At 45.1% G+C, this 17,500-nt stretch overlaps 1 protein-coding gene across 1 annotated transcript in view; it reads left to right on the top strand.

The window, feature by feature from the left end:
- zfpm2a (zinc finger protein, FOG family member 2a) overlaps window positions 1–17,500 on the top strand; it is a 154,557-nt gene that overhangs the window by 31,303 nt on the left and 105,754 nt on the right. Inside the window, exon 2 of the mRNA XM_048260979.1 lies at window positions 10,351–10,509. Within this exon, the coding sequence (XP_048116936.1) occupies window positions 10,351–10,509 (159 nt within the window). The remainder of the gene's footprint in view (window positions 1–10,350; window positions 10,510–17,500) is intronic.

Genomic DNA, 17,500 nt, shown 5'->3' with positions numbered 1-17,500 from the left:
TTACTTGGTCGTGCATTTGTGTGAAATATGTAAAATGTAAAGCGAGCTTACGTTTTCCCTTAATGACAAGGGATCTTGCTGCCTTTCACTCCCCCCCCCCCTCTCTGGCTCTTTCTCTCTCGGATCGAGTCTTAGTGTGCTTGCTGCTCGGAATGTCTGATATCTGAATATTAAAAGGGAGTTTCAAGCTCATCTGCAAATGTGATTTGCACATATCACACTTCTGCAGTTGTCAAGCTGCTCCGTCGCCAAGGCTTCTGAGCATAGCTGGCGCAGGAGCTGGCGACAGAGACATATGCACTGCCAGGGCGGGGAGTCGAGGAAGAAGCACATATGGGGCTGCCATTTGATGTATTCCACTTCTGACCTAATTTAAATCCTTGCCAAACAAGCCTCATATGCATACTGTACATTTGTGAAATGAGAGAGGGGTATAAGCTCACCTCATCTCGCCTGCACCCTTTCCCCGCGCAGACAGGTGTAAACAGGCGCCGTTGTCAGCTTGCCCCCACCGGTAAATATGGTAATGGCCGGGCCTCGATGCTGCCGCAGCCGAGCGCAAAATAATTTGGCCATCACTCTGATGCCTTGAGGGGCCCATGGGATTGGCCTCCAGAAGGAAGGTGCCCATTGACATGCCACACACGCCAAGATATAATTATGGCTCCCTGCCTTTGTTCCTCTGCAGCTTCCTGCACCCACACTAGTAATTTGCTTGTAATACGGAGGCATTTTGTAAAACGGGGGGCTGTGATATTTAGGTTGGAGTATCCTCAGTGGGTTTGGAGTGATACAATTGTCACACACAGAGGCTCTTTGTGCTTTGTCATTTCAATAGGAACTTGTCATTTCTGTGGCCCATTACTACTGCTATTGCTTTTAGCTCCACCAAGGGTGTTATGTCTTCGGTTTGGTTTGTGTTTGTGTTTGTGTTTGTGTGTCTGGTTGTTTGTCTGTCTGTCTATTTGTCAGCAGGATTATTAGAAACAAACGCACATTTTCTTGAAACTGGCTAGACAGGCCAGGGAAGGACCCAGTTAATTTTTGAATGGCTCTGAACTAGTCAATTTATTATTATTATTATTATTATTATTATTATTATTATTATTATATTATTATATACCTTTTGCTTGTATTCATTTTAATAACCTTATTTTTTATTTGTACTTTATTTCTTTTTTGATATAAAAATGTCCAGTGCTGCGCAGTGCATAGAGCAGCTCTGCTGGTGATGGACATCTTCTCAAATGAGAGTGAGGATCAGCAGGCCACTGCAGGGTTCCTCTTTAAGTCTGTGCCCTGTCAAGGCTGGGGACTGGTGCCCTGGATTGTCATCTCTGAAGGAGTCTTTTGACAGAAGCTCTCTCTCTCTCCTATCGGCTCCAAGTAAAGGTCACACTTCCACACTCCTTGTTTTTTTTACAGGAGGAACATCCATCTCTCCCTTTGGAGAGTGTGCCTCTTAGTCTTAGTGAATATATCTCTCTCTCTCTCTCTCTCTCTCTCTCACTGTCCCTCTCTCTCATTGTCTCTCTCTCTCTCACTGTCTCTCTCTCTTTTTCTCTCACTTTCTCTCCTCTCTCTGGTGAGAGCGATGTCAAGCGTCACTGCAGACGTATGCTTTTCACTTGAAGGGTAATTAGAGGCTGCAGAGCTAGTTGTTAAGTAATGAGCTTGACAAGGTGACTGGGCCGACACAGGCTGTTGTGTTAAATTCTCTGTTTGTTCTTTCTTTCTCTCACACATAAATACACACACCCACCCACACACACACACACACACATGCGAACGCACACACACACTCACACACATGTACTGTACATACTCACACCCCCTTACCCATAGCCACCCACCCACACACAAACACACACACACACACACACACACACACAGATACACATCCCTGTGGGTTGCTTAACTAGAGTGCACAGTGTCCCTCCTCCTCCTTGGTTGTAGCAGACATAAAAGCCAGTCAGAACTGCACTCATACAATATCAGTGAGAGTCTAATTATTTCCTTGGGTTTATTCTTGGAATGATGAAATTCATAGTGCCATAATGAAAAGAATACATTGCACATCTCATAACAATCACGTGCCTTACAGTATGATAATCCCATGTACACTGTTAAATATTCTAAATGTTGCACTTAGTGTAATCTTGCAATCTTGCACTAGGAACTTAAGTGATAACGTGATCAAAAAAGTGCATCAAAGAACTAACAACACATTTTAGTGGTCAAACTGAAAGTCTGCCCCCTTTGCATCAGCAACCCCCCATCAGCACAGCCAGAAGCTAGTAGCTCGTCTCCCCGGAATAGACTCACTTCTGGCAGTGGAGGACACATAACAAAAATCACCGGATGACGAAATCTGCCTGAAATATTTGACATCAGCAGTTGTCATGCAGCAGCAGCAGCAGTAACAGCAGCCGCCTTGTTCTGAAGGCAGGAAGATGAGACGAGACACAGGAGTTTTCCTGTTTGGTGCGGCTGAGGCGTTAACCCTCCGATGAGGCAGATCAGACACCGCCATCAATGGAGTCCCTGGGTCAGGCAGAGGGAAGGGCGCTGGGATCGCTAGAGGCTGGCCTGTCAGCGGTGATGGCCTGCGATGGCGCACTGTGGCTGGGGAGCGGAAGGTTCTCTACTCCACCACTAGCCTCCACCCCACCCGCCATGTCTGGAGAGGGGAAAGAGTCGCAGAGAGCATTCTAATCTCCTAACTCTAAGCTTCCTATGACCAGATCAAGAATTAAGGGAGCGCAAAAAAATAAATCAGTCTCTCTCTCTCTCTCTCTCTCTCTCTCTCTCTCTCTCTCTCTCTCTCTCTCATGCTCTCTCTCTCTCTCTCTCCCTCTCTCTCTCTCGTGCTCTCTCTCTCTCTCGCTCTCTCGTGCGCTCTCTCTCGCTCTCTTGCTCTCTCTGTTTTAAAGGACAGCACTTTGAATGTCATTTGACAATTTCCTTTTAATTAGAACTAATTTACAGAAAGATGCCCACCAGCTAATCTTTACAGGATAATTAACTTCTATTTTCTTTACTTTTAATTAAAAAGTGGAAAAGATTTAGCTGATCCATAAAGAATTGTTCTTTTGAATTGTTCATCATACTTCACGCTTCTTTTTGGCATGGGTAATATTTAGATCTTATCAGTCGTGGCAGTCTCTGTCGAGTTTGAGCAGTGAGCTTTTTTATCTGGGGTATTAAGAAGTGGAACTATCAATAGTGGAAATAGGAACCAGAGGCAAATTAGAATAGAATTAATGAGGAAATGTATTGCTAAAGAAACTCCCCTTCCTTTTAGTGTTGAAATGAAATTGGCATCTCAGATATATCCATTTCATGGAAATTTCTTTGATGGGGGCAAAAATATTGTTTTATCTACACTACTTGATAAACTAATCATTTCCTCCAAAGCCTCTCCGATTGTCTTTGAAATGATATTTCCTTGACTGAAGGCTCAGCAGTGGAGTTAACCCTTTGTGACTCGAAGAGGGTTGAAAATGATACAGAAGACATACTTGTTAGCATGTTATGGGTTAGCATGCTAAGCAAGTAAATTGAGATTATTTAAGCTTTTTTTCTACTTTTCTACTCTTTGTTTTAAAATAGATGCCATATTTGGGTTGACTAATGTGTGTACAGATAGATGTCTGTCTAAATTCTGATTCATCCCAAATGGAAGTGAAATGTCAGAGCCGTTTTGACTTTTGACTTGAGACCAAAGATGATCAAGTGAAATGCATGCGCACACCTGCCAGTAAAACCTATTAACCACAAATCTGCAACCATGACCCTCACAGTGCTATTACATCTTGCCTGAGCACATAGTGGGGCTCCAAATACAAGGCAAAAGGAAAGAGAGAATGACGAGCCAAGCGAAAGACCACAAAAGAAACACTAGTTAGGCTGTCGAACAGGAACGAGTTGGCGGTATGCGTGAGGACATTTGGTCATTCAGTCTGTCCGTTTTTATTCAGTAATCTGTTTGGGCTGCTTTGGACACGTTTCAGGACACACACACACACACACACACACACACACACACCAAAAAAAAGAAAGAAAAAAAAAACGAGAGAGAGAAAAAGAGAGAGAAATTGGGATGCGCTCAAATGAGAGGGGGGAAGCTAATAAAGAGTTCGCACCTGAGCTTCAGACGGCTTGTCTCCCTTTTATTGGTGTCTAACATTTGGAGGACGACCCTGGGCCTCTAATAGACAGCGCGAGGCTGCCAGTTGGGTGTACCTCTGCGTGCGGAGAGCAAAGCGAAGCGCGGCCCTGCTTGCCGCACACACACACACACACACACACACACACACACACAGACACACACAGAGACACTGGCATCTGCCATCGCCCAAAGGCACGCTTTAGAGGGGCCTCCAGCATTTTAATGGGCCCCAGTCAAAATGCCAGTGCATTTCTCATGCCATTCCAATTCCAATTCGCTGGATAAAGAAAATAGGAGCGAGCTATTTCCCTTTAATATCCTCACGAATGTAGCATCGGGGTGGGGGTGCGGGTGGGGTGGGTGGGGGTGCGGGTGGGGTGGGTGGGGTGCAAAAAGAAGCGCCGGCCAACAAAGCTTTAACTCCCCAAACTCAACTTTTTTTTCTCCTTCTTCTTCTTTGCAGTCTTTTTTTTCCTGTGTCTGTCCGTGCTGAAGTTCACACGCCATGCCAAGCCAGTCACTTCTGATGGATTTGGCTTCTGTGGGCGATTTCATTTAATCACTGAATCATGGAACTTTAAATTTTTACTGAAACACATTCAGCAGAAATGACCTAATTAGGCTGTAAAACTGGTCTTTTTCCCCCCTCCCGATGCCCTAAATCGGGCCACCATGTTTGTGACATTTAGTAAAGAGAGTTTGTTTGATTTGTCCATAGCAATCACTCGGCACTTGGCATTCCATTGTCACTTACAATATAGATGTAAACAGCAGATACCTCGCATCAACTTAACAACAGCTTCTTTGTATACTTTTTAAAAATATTTCTACCTCCTGGACTCGGTTCGCTTTTATACCTCAGCGAGCGCCAAGGTCATGTAAACCCCATTGTGGGTGAGCGATGTCATCCGTAGGCATGGCGATGGGGCTGCTGTGTCATCAGTGCTGGAGACGATCCGCTGCTTTCCAAAAGGGTGTGTCCTGTCATCCTCAGATTACTTTACCCCCCCACACACACACACACACACACACACACACACACACACACACACACATACACACACACACACACACACACACCCATCCACTCTCGCTTTCTCGCAGTCTTTTTTTCCCTGTGGCAAGTTAATGTGTGGGTCTCGGTGCAGAGTTCCCGTAACAGTTTGTTGACTGTTGATTGTAAGTGCCCAACTTTAGGAACGCAGCCATTTCTAATCACCAGAATTACATTGCTTAGCAACCGGAAAATCAAGTTAAACAATTGCACTGCTTATTCCCGGTCACAGACAGCGGCCTTGAAAACACATCAATCTCAGGCTGATGCTTTTCCACCCTGCCTCACAAACACAAACACATCCACACACACACACACACACACACACACACACACACACACACACACACACACACACATACACACACACACACACACACGTACAGACACACAGTTACAAACCAAATAGACTGAGCCATGTACATGTAAGATACCACAGATGGCAATTTCCTCTGGACTTGCATTGCAACATTAGTTTTACATTGGGTTTCATCATAGAGCATATGTATGACCTGAGAATATCCTCTCTCTCACCCTTTCTCTCTGTTCTTTTTTCCTCCATGTGATTCATATGAAAGAAAGAGTTCTATGATGAATAATCCCACCGAGGGTTCCTGTAACACATTAAGCCACTAAGAATCACATAAATGCTATCTATTTTATTACGCCGATGAAGGATTAAATTACAGACTGGAGCCCTGTAACGCATATACACTGGGCCGGCTCCTAAGCTGCCGGAGACCCTCCGGATCCCCGAGGTCATTAGAACCGACGTGCGTGCATCACAAGAACATATTGCCCCCCTGTCTACCCCTCCTCCTCCTCCTCCTCCACCCTGCTGGTGCTGCTGGTGCTGCTGGTGCTGGTGCTGCTCCTTCATCATCCACTCCAGCAGGAGAAAAGAGGGAGAAGTGCAGGCGGAGTGACCCACCCTCTTTTACTGACCATTCGTTCCTTCTCCCGTGAAGGAGCTCTGTCCTCCAATCATGGCTTTACAGGTTGCAGTGCTGCGCTGCTATTGGATAAGGATTTATTTTGTTTTTTTGTTTCCTAGTCTGAGGGAAACAGTCTTTGAGCTCTCTTTTTGTTTATTGTAGTAGATGTTTTAAAGTGTGTGTGTGTGTGTGTGTGTGTGTGTATGTGTGTGTGTGTGTGTGTGTGTGTGTGTGTGTGTGTGTGTGTGTGTGTGTGTGTGTTTATCTGTATGCGTCTGGAAAGTCCAGAACCTCACTGGTATCTGCACAGGCACAAAGGGGCTTGTGGCTGGCCCTGGCTTTGGCAGCGGTTGGTCTGTGCATCCCCACGAGCATGGCCACTGCATTATGCATTCTCCCGTTCAGGCTCTCCCCGGTGCTCTGGTCCGTTTCATCCTCGGGCCAAGCCTGGTCCCTTTGTCCATGCTGAGCTTGGGGAAAGTCAATAAAAACAAAAAAAGAAAAACACAACACTAAAAAAATAACTGGTGTAGGTGGGTGCAGGGGGAAAAAAACAATTTCCACATTTCTAGAGATCTGCTGCTTTGTTCTGTCCGATTCAATTACGTCCACCCTAATTAGGGGCCAGAGAGAAGGCCCAGTTTGTGATCCTGATGTCCCACTGTGGAGTCTGCTGATAATGTGGACCCTGCTGATGTTTCATGAGGCCCTGGACAATTCACCCACCGGCCACACAGCGTACTGACACTAATTTATGGGTCGATCACTTTAACATTTCACAATCCAGTTTCAGATTCATTCTTAAGATTTTTTTATATACAGTGTAACAAGAAAACATGATTTGCAATATCGGTTCAGGCAGGTTGATAAATAAATGTAGATTTAGCTCAGTGAATAGCTTGATGCCTACAAGTGTGAACATAGTTGGCCTTGATGTGTTTTGAACCAGTGATTCTGTTGAGTTGAACCTTTTTCCCAGGGGATGGTCAAAACACAAAGGCTTAACTATAGAGGTTTAGCCGGTCATGCCTGTTTCTCTCTCTCTCTCTCTCTCTCTCTCTCTCTCTCTCTCTCTCTCTCTTTCTACACTCATGTTTTAACACAGAAGAAGTGTATAAAAAACTGAATGCATTCTCTGCAAGCCAGTTCTTTTGGTCTTTAGCAAACTCTTAACAAGGTCTTACATGTTAAGTGAAAGCAGCGCAACTTGGCATGAGTGAATGAGTGACCTTTAGAGACAGCTGTGGGGCAGGGCCTTGTGTCCATTCTACTTGCCCCGCCCTCTGCTCCCCAAACCTCTGATCACCGTGGAAACGTACTGGTGTTCCAGGATACTGAATGTGACAGGGTTTTAAACAGTACACAACTAAATATAGCGGGGGAAGGCCACTATCAGAAAATGAGCCAAGAGTGTGGTGCTAGTCGTTTAGAAAGTCATTATTCTTATCGTTTGCTGTCTGTGAAATTATTTCAGGTCTCTCTCCATGCAATGAATACTGTATAATAAGCTAAACATGTGGCGCAGGTTCGAAGTTTGGTAGTCAACGCAGGTTTGGCAAAGTAGCCCTTTGGGGGGGGGGGGAGACGCTTCCCTGAATTTTGAATAAATAATCTGCTCTTATCTAGTTTGTCTATTAGTTGGTCTTTTGGTTGAAGTTCAATCATATCTTTTATGAGTTCTGTTTATTTGAATGCAGTGCAGTGTAAGTTTGTAATGTGGCTATTGTGGGGAAGCTTTATGAAAATAGTTCTCATCTCAGCTACTGCCTGATTGTCATACAGTTGTGGCCTGATAAACCTGGTTATTTCCCCCAAGTCTGAAACATGTATTTGTCGTATTGCCTTCAAGAAATGAGAATGGTGTGAGAGTATGCCTGGCTTCTGTAAATACAAATGTCTTCGTCGCTCTTTTTGACACTTATTTGCTTCTGCATCACTATCTTTCCTGTAGATCTGTCTCTGAATATCGAGGTACTTCATGCCTCACTTCCCTCGGGCAGAAAAGCGTCCGATAAGATCACAAATATACAACAAAAAAACCCCTGTATCCTCATTTAAAGTGTCACTCGCTCCCCTTCTCGCAGAATCTATTAGAGGTCCGCGTGTGCTAATTCTTTTCATGTACGGCGCTTCAGTGGCTGCGGCCTGCACTACAAAGGCCTAATGTACGAGCTCAGTGAAAAGAGTGCTGCTGTTTGCCCAGATCAGGGGGGCCTTTTATGAGGTGCTGTGCGAACAGGAGCATGCGAATGCCTGATCTCTTTTTTTTTTTTTTTTTTTTTTAGAGGAGGAATTATTTCTTTATTTGCCCTCGCTATCGCAATACAGTAAAGCAGGTACTGAGAGTGCGGAGAGGAGATCGGAGAACGCAGGCCATCCTGGGCCACGACGCCAGCACTCTCTCCACTCAGTGTGTGTGTGACAGAGAGACATGAAGCACCAAGGAAGGGGGAACAAAGCTGTTGACATTCTCATTCCCTAGAAGCCCAGACAACGAGAGATGGCAATGGTATTGCTGAGCACAGTATAGCCCACATCAGATGTTTTCAAATACTTCTGTTTTAAAAAAACAGACAACCATTTTGTGTCCCAGTTATTTGCTTAAAATGTGAAAAACAAAAAAAAAATTGTGCACACCTTGTGATTTTAGTACTATTTTGGTAAACATGGTATGATTGTATTGTTGAAGGATGGTTTTGTGTAAGTTCAAATGGCTGTCAATTTGTTTCTCGCAGTAATATAATTCAGGTAGCAGTAATTCCATCAATGCCCTTGATTGAAGCAAAAAGTGGCAATATGCAAATGGCCTACCATAAGAGATGTACAGCTACAAGCAAAACTGGGAAATCATTTAGATTTAAAGAAATAATATTGCACAGAGGGGGGGAAATTAATCACATGGAAAAAATGTCTCCTTTAAGATTGCACTGGTGTATTACCTGGAGGCATGGAATGTAAATGGAAAATCAACATTGTACCCTGTGATAAGGCGAACAAATTAATAAAAGTATTTTCTCTCCACCTCCCTATGCTAGCGTTGGTGTGAAAAAGTCATGAGGCAGTCAAAGAGGAACTTTTCCTCCTCTGCCCCCCTAAACACACACACACACACACACACACACACACACACACACACACACACACACACACAGAGCTGACTTGTTTAGCTACTGATACAGACGCACAGAGGAATGCACCCTGGCTTGGAGTCAGGTGGCTCTCGGCGAGCAGAAATCCCACTCACAAAGAGCTTTTTTTTCTTCTTCTTCTCTCTATCAAGGTGGAGCAGGGTAGATACCTAAGAGCTATTTTACAAAAGATAGAAAAAATATTCAATTGCATAAGCAGAATTCGGCGACACTACTGAGCTTTGAAATATGTTGCTCGGTAAGACCTTGGCTGTTTTATTTCACTCCTTTGTCTAACGCTACAGAAAGCAAGCTATCAGGAATCATGCACATACAGTACAGAACATAGTGCAATTCTGGTAGGAAAACAACTCATCCAGTGACACAAGTCAAATCTCTGTGTACAAGGTGGTGCAGCGATATATCTACGTGTGTGTGTGTGTGTGTGTGTGTGTGAGAGAAAGAGTGTGTGTGTGTGAGAGAGTGTGTGTGTGTGTGTGTGTGTGTGTGTGTGTGTGTGTGTGTGTTTGTGTGTGTGTGTGCGTGCGTGGGCGGGCAGTGACAGCTCACATCCTCTCCTACAGTATGTCTCTTCGTTGCTCATTGAGTAGCCACTGCTGCGTCATCCTTAGTGAACAGTGACTCAGATATTTCCAGGAAGGTCTGCACACTCCACGCTAAGAGAAACCCATCAAAGCTAGCCTGCTGTAATCCCTCACTAAACTCCCTCTATACCCCACACCGCTGTGCTGTCCTAACATTTACATTCACTTATCTAGCGGATGCTTTTTATTCAGCGTGACTCAAAGGACATCGATGGCCTTTCGTTTCACAACTCTTTCCTGCGTCGTCTGAATTAGCCCTCTGGCCTCAGTGTAGCTCGCTAGCTCGCGGTGCTGGTTGGAGCGCAGGAGTTTCAAAGGTCAATGACGGACACAGTATTCAAATGGCTCAAATGGCTCTTTCATGCAATTGTATAAATTCAGGAGAGTTTTTTTTTTTTTTCTTTCGTTCGGTCCTTCTTTCTTCCTCACCGCTCCGTTTCGCTTGTTCCTGCGGCAGGTCCTCTGGACGATGGCCTTGACGAGGAGGAAGAGGAGTGTGTGTCCGAGGAGAGCGAGCTGGTGGCCAAAGAGGACTTCTCCACGGAAGAGGGCTTCGGCGCCGACTTTGAGCCCGAGAACCTGAGCTGTGAGGGCATGGAGTACTTCTGCAACAAAGGTGAGCCTTCCTCCTCCTCCTCACCCACTCACACTCTTACCACCCTCTTCCTCACTGTATCCCACCATGATAAGTCATCTCACTCCAGAGAACCCCCCCTCCCCACCGTTGTTTGGTTTTGCGCTCAGTGGATGCGAGACAGTAGGAATGCCAGCCATTTCATTTTTTTCATGCTGCTTAACTCACCCACAATTTATTTACTTTGGCGGCATCAAATATTCAGGTAAGCGCTAAATTAATTTGCACACACTGACAGAACCTATTAACAGAATCAAAAAAATAACAATGCACTTTCAATTGTGTTAATGATTTACAATGCACCCAGCTGCAAGCCCAAAGCTGTTATTGATGAGCTTTTGTGCTTGTTTGAACCATGAGCACCAAGTGGCTTGGCAGTGATGGTAATGGTGTGGGAATTTCTCCAGCACCTCTCTTGCCCAGGTTTCAAAGCATTCTGTTTGATATCTGATTCCCACTATGTACCTAAGAGCAGGAGTTTGATCTGGGAGATGGCAGCCACATTGCTGGCTGCTTCACTATCTAATACCAGCCAGGTACCATAAGGGTTGCCTGTGAGTGTGTGTGTGTGTGTGTGTGTGTGTGTGTGTGTGTGTGTGTGCCTGTGCGTGTGTGTGTGTGTGTGTGTGCATGTGTGTGTGTGTGTGTGTGTGTGTGTGTGTGTACTACTGTATGTCCAAGAGAAGAAGAGGATTTCGATCAAAGCTCCTTCTCAGTTTGATTATCTTTTTGCACCTAAAAAATGTTTCTGAGTTTAATTCATATCACCTCTACTGTCAAACTGTATAATCTCTCTCTCTCTCTCACACACACACACACACACACACACACACACACACACACACACACACACACACACACACACTACACAAACTTACCCAGTATCAAATGACCCAGTAGACTTCACCCTCTCTTGTTTGCCTATGCCAGTTATCTGACTGGTTAACAGAGCTTACTGTATTCTTCCAGCAGTGCTGCACAAAAGGAGCCTTCCTGATGAAGACAGTCTGAGTATACTTAGACATGTATGGGAGCATGCCTTTAGGGAGCTGGCTCGTAGAGAGACACCTTGAAAGAAATCATTCTCTTGTGCTACACAGGCTAGGCATCGCAATAGTAATTTCTCTTGTGCTACACAGGCTATGCATCGCAATAGTCATTTCTCTTTTGTCCCCTGAGAAAGGACATAAAAGGCGCAGAGCATCAGAACATGAATATTGATGGAACTCGACTCATAATTAGCTAATTGTGATGCCGTACCCTTTGCAAAGCCCTGTTTTTTTTGTCATGTTGAAATGTTAAAATGCTCACAGAGGAACTCCATTTTTCATACATTTTTCATACACCGCTTTCCAAGTTTATAAACCCATTTTGTATTGGGTAACAACTAATCCACATGTATCACTTATTTCACTTATTTTCCACAGACAGTAGGGTTTAGTCTTCGCATAGTCATACTCCATTGTCCAGTCCAGTCATTTCAGACTGGAGGCAGGGAGAGGTCAGGATCAGTGATGACCTTTTGATTGATTGATTGATTGATTTGTTGATTGATTGATTGGTTGATTGATTGATTGATTGATTGATTTCTGGATCAAAGACGATAAAACAGTAATCCAAAGGATGACATGCTAAAGTAACATACTTATTTCCAGCATGGTCCTAGGTGTTACACGTGATGCCTAGATGTTTTTTACCCACTTAAACATTTGAATGCTTTTTGATAAAACAACAAGTTCAGACTGTTAGACCAGTCCTCCACATTATCATTTCCTCATGTTTGATCCTAAATAATAAAACCTAGCCAGTTGTTACTCTATTTGCCCTTGATCATTAAGAAGCGAGCAATGGATAAGTAACTAGCGTAGGCTAACATTGTATGTAGTTGTTACATAGGCTAAAGGTAGAAGCAAGTCATGGTCTGAAAGACATAAATTTGAGCATAGGTAATGAAAAATGTCCTTGAAATCTACAAATCATCTAACAAACCACATCTTTCCATGTATTTTGCCAAGTTGACTCATGATATTTTGCCAAGTTGACTTGTACATATGTACATATTCACAGTCATAATGCATATTTTAAAAGTTTAAAGAGTCAGTGCTAGTTTCCTTACAAGAGATTAATTATAATTTGAGTCGTGTTTTTCAGTACTCTTCTAATAAACCCTAACATTTGATAAAGTATATTCCAACCAAAAAGGCTGAAGGCACAATAGGGTCAATTAACTGTAGCACATAAACAGCTATTTAAGTACACAGGCCATAGCAGTTGTGAGAAGTAGTTGGAAAGTCCCTTAAATCCCTCTGATGATATGTCTTCTCCAACAGCAAGCCTCAGGAAATCTTCCTATAAGAGCCTCCTGTATTTCTGATGGCTCTGCACAAACCCGGAGCAGTGATTGTCCAAAGTTCCAACTGTTTCATTTCCTAGATACTTAAGTCATCTTCTTTTTATTGTCACTAAATGCACAAGCTGTTTTCGTCAGATTTTTTTTTTTAGTTCCCCCTATCTGCGCTAATTCTCAGCTAAGTCTCCCGTTCACATCACTGCAGCGCTTTGGCCGAGCTCCCCTTTTCTCTCACTCTCTCTCTCTCTCCCGCCATGGGAAGTTTTGAGCAATCATCAGGTGTAGCCGTTCCCCCCTCCCCTTGATCCGCTCCTCAATTAGATCTCTTTAAAACTAATTTAGCCGAACGTCTGAGTGGCTTAAATTTACCCCACTTAGCACAGAAGTGCGGGGGTGAATTAAACGTTGTGCAATCCTTCCTGCCTGGGCATTAAAGACGCTTTACGCCATGTTATTCCTGTGCTATAGGAAGAGAAGAAGACGGAGAGAGAGAGAGAGAGAGAGAGAGAGAAGGCCCACTTCATTAAGTTAACCCTCTCAAATGTGATGGCGCGGTGTAATTAGTCGACTGCGGAGTCAGACGTCGGGCTTTAAAGGCAGCCACTCATCCCTCGGCCCCTTTATCTGGCCGGTGCTTTGGTGGTGGAGAACAAGGGCTGGTGTGCGTGAGGACGGCTCGTGGGCAAGCAGTCGCCCTGCCTGGATCTCGGCGCTCGGCTCGGTGCACTCTTTAGCTTAGCCCCTTGTCTCTGTGTCGTCACTCTCCGAAAAAAAAAAATGGGCTTGTCAGGGGGGAAACCTAAAACCTCCATTAAAAGTTTCAGCCCATAATAGGTATTAAAAAGCTGTCGCAACACAAAAGGAGGAGCGGCCGTTTTCATTAACATACGGAGCGCTTATTAACTTTGATCAGGAGCGTCGTGGACTAGGAAAAGCGGCTTAAAGGCACAAAGGTCACAAAGTTGAATGCCACCAAAGTCCTCCTTCCGCTCGCCTTGCCCTTGCCAGCCAGAACAAGAGGGGAGTTCGGCGATAACTGTTACACCTTGAAGCTGAGGGGGCTCAACCCTCTTGTCATCCTCAGTCCATCCTCACACAACCCCCCACTTGAAACCCTGCTGTTTGGCGCCGTCGTCCAAAACAATGTTTACAACACCTCTGCTTCCTTCCACCTCCTTTCTCTTTCCTTGCCTTTCCAGTCAGTCGTTTTTGAGAGGGAGAAAAAAAAAATCATTTTACAGAAAACTACTTGTGGTACAGTCAAGATATATGTTTTTATCACTTCTTGTGCTCACTGGTACATAAACCAGTGCCCCAGACATTGCCAGTGCAGTGTCCAGCAGTTAGGCTATAAAAAGCATTTTCTGTCAGAGACTGCCATTAATCGCCACGTCAATCGGTGGAGTTCGCCACCCATCACCGTTCTGCCGTGACAATGGCACGGATTGCACCACCATCCTTTTATTGAGACGCCAGAGCATGCTTATGGATGTTCCGCTGCGAAATGAAATGGCGCCACATTCAACCAACCTGGATTGAAAAAGGGGGGATGACAGCAAGACTCTTTCAAGGAAGCGCAGAAAGGGAGAGGGGGGACGTATCTCTCCACTTCATTCCTATTCTCCGTGGCTGCCTGTCCACAATCTGCAGCCCTGGCAGTGGTGGCGTTCCACTGAGTGGCCACCCTTAAACTATTTGGAGAGTGTTTCAGCTCCAGTGCCAGCGACGACAGTGGCCGCATACTCATGTACCATGAAATGATTGGGGGCTCTTCTCGACGGCTTCACACGTAATGGTGTTGAAACAACATACAGTGGTGTGAAATGAAGTCCCCCCTCCTCCTCCTCCGACCCCGCTTGGTATGAGCAAGCGTTGTGAGAGCATGTGAATAAACATGAATCAGAGCAATAAGAGAGGGCTGGAGGTGCGGGTGGAGGTGGAGGTGGAGGTGGGGAGGTAGAACGGTTGGATGGGACTGGAAGAGCACTTGATGAGATCCCTGTATGATTTGCGGCCCCAAAAAAAGCATGGAAGACGAGGGGGGAAAATAGGCTCTCTTGCACTACTAAGTCGACCTTGACATCTCCTTGGCGATTAAAGAAGCCCTCCTCAAACAACTTTCGCTGTGGTCAATTTCACGTTTATGGAGCTGTGCTTGCTTGTGAACACCATGGCAGGGTGTGTGAGGTCCATGTCCTGATTTATGTGCCATTGTCACACAGAGAGCTATAATTGGAAGAGTGCTGCCATTTTTATTTACAGAGCACCAACGGCTTTTACAGAAATTGTGAAATTTCACCTTGCTTTCATTTCTTTTCTGTCTGGGGTTACTTGGACTTGGTCTTGTTATTGTTGGAAGAGATGTGGCACATGTTGCAGGGGTCCCTGTGAACAGACTCTTAGTAGTCCTGAAAGTTCAAACAACGCGGAAATCATATTCCAGGTGGTGTGGAAAGACAGCGACCAAAGCATTAATGAAACATTTAAAACGTGTTGTCCTCTCAAAGAGCTTCACCAACATGTATTCATGAGCATTTCTCGTTCTGAGCAGCTATCCACGGCACAAAAAGCACCAATGTACGCTGATCGACACAGTGGTCCATCATTTAATATGACGGACAGTGGCACGTGGTCTCTAGTTTATTCATCGATTCATCTAAATGCTCCCATTATGATGCAGGCGCACAGAGAGAGAGCCCCCTGGTTGAGCTTATCACATCTGAATGGGAATGGGAACTCTGAATAGCTATGAGTTGGTTTAGTTAATGCCAAGGCGGACTGACCCACCATGCGACCGCGACAGCCACCGCTTGAATGAAATGGAATCATTTGAATCAAAGTGGGCTCCGGAAAAACGCCAAAGTCGTAAACACAGAGCAGCCCGAGTTAATTATGCTCGTCTCCTTTGTGCCATTTCACAGGTAATCGGAAATCCTCCTCGGCAGGGAAAAAAAAAGGCAGCAGGGGGAATATCTCTGCAATAATTTCCCGTCGATCAGAGAAAAGGGGAATGGGAGAGATGCCACGTTTGAATGCCCGAAAAGCCGAGCGGGAGAAAAAAATAAAAAAAACGAAAAATCAGTGGGAATATGGAAAATGCTAATTTGCCGGGGAGGTTTGATAAGATGAATCGAGACATCCCTTTAGCCGCTCTTATTTGACTCAGCAGAGGAAATGAATCATTAATGTTTGTTAAGTATGACAATCTAGCCAGGCCAGATCTACATGCACCCAGCCCAACCCTAAACCCCCCTTCCCCTCCTGACGGACTGAATCAGAGCGAGATAAAGCGTCCGGGGCGGACGCCACCCGCCCGCCACCCGCCCGCCAGATTCTGTAATGATGGCAAATTTACGGGCCCTTTAAAGAGATAGGGGCCCAGGCCTTTCGCTAATCACTTCACACCACTGGAGAGCTTTGTGGGATTTTTCGGTGTGTGTTTGTGTGTGAATGTATGTGTGTGTCTGTGCATATGTGTGTGTGTGTTTGTGTGTGTTTGTGTGTGTTTATGTGTGTGTGTGTGTGTGTTTGTGTGTGTGAGGAGACGTTTGTTGGTGGTGGTGGGGGGGCTGGGTGGCGTTTGGAGGCATTTGAAAATTGTTTGTATCATAAGCTGAGATTTGTATTGTGCGCGGCTTATCGGAGGCGCTGAAAATGAGCTGTTGGCCGAGGCCTGATGGCCTGGGCAGGGCCCTTTGTGAATTGTTGACCGCTCCTATCTCGACAGGCCATTGCGCCACTCGCTGCATTAATGGGTGTGATGCATGAAGATTGGGCTGAAGTGATTGAAGCCATTCTGTGTGGGGGCATCTCCACCGCGGCCTGAATATGTTGATATTATGAATCTCCATCATGCAGCCCTTTTCCCTTTCACACACTCTGATTGGCTCCCTTCTCGGCATTCTGTGCAGTGCCCCTTACCTCTGGAAAGGTGTCCTTCTCGAATGCGAAGGGAACGCCCTGAAGTCACCGCCATTCGCCGGCGCCCAAGCGTTTTTGTCTGTTCCTCTGCCAATCTGCGTCTTGGCTTGGTCAGACGTGCTGGATTAGAACCGCTCGCAGATCTCCTTAAAAATCGTCCACACCAGATTGACATTTCCAAGGGCTTCCGTGGCCATGGCAATGCTGAGAGGGAGAGGAAAGGAAAAGCCAATATGACTTTGTTGCTACCTTGCTGCAGGAGTTGTTTGTGTAAATCGCCTATAAGCTTATTGACCTGAGAGAGAGAGAGAGCGTGCGATGGCCATTAGGCAATGGGTGGAGCTTCCCCACTGATTGGCCGGCGATAGGGCTGATTTAACAAGCACAGGGGATGCATCAAATGTAAACAAACAAACAAACAAACACACACACAAACACTTACATACACACACGGACACAAACACACGTACATTTGATCATTTAGTCAGTAAAACTAGATCACTGATCGTAGACTGCTTTTAGTCTGTCCCTATTGATTTGCAAACCCTTTCCTTTCTAATCCAAAAATTAAAAGTGACCACCAGTGGACACTAAAATGGCTAATTGACGTGGAGAGTGTAATATGCATCCAGCTGTGAGGGAATGAAATCGGCACATTATTTTCCTGAAAGGTGTTTGAGCTGATAGCTGAAGCTTCAAAAT

This window comes from Alosa alosa, chromosome 13, assembly GCF_017589495.1.
Source record: "Alosa alosa isolate M-15738 ecotype Scorff River chromosome 13, AALO_Geno_1.1, whole genome shotgun sequence".
NCBI lineage: Eukaryota > Metazoa > Chordata > Actinopteri > Clupeiformes > Clupeidae > Alosa > Alosa alosa.
Note: the sequence above shows the minus strand (reverse complement) of the source record. Positions and strands in the feature narration are given on the sequence as shown.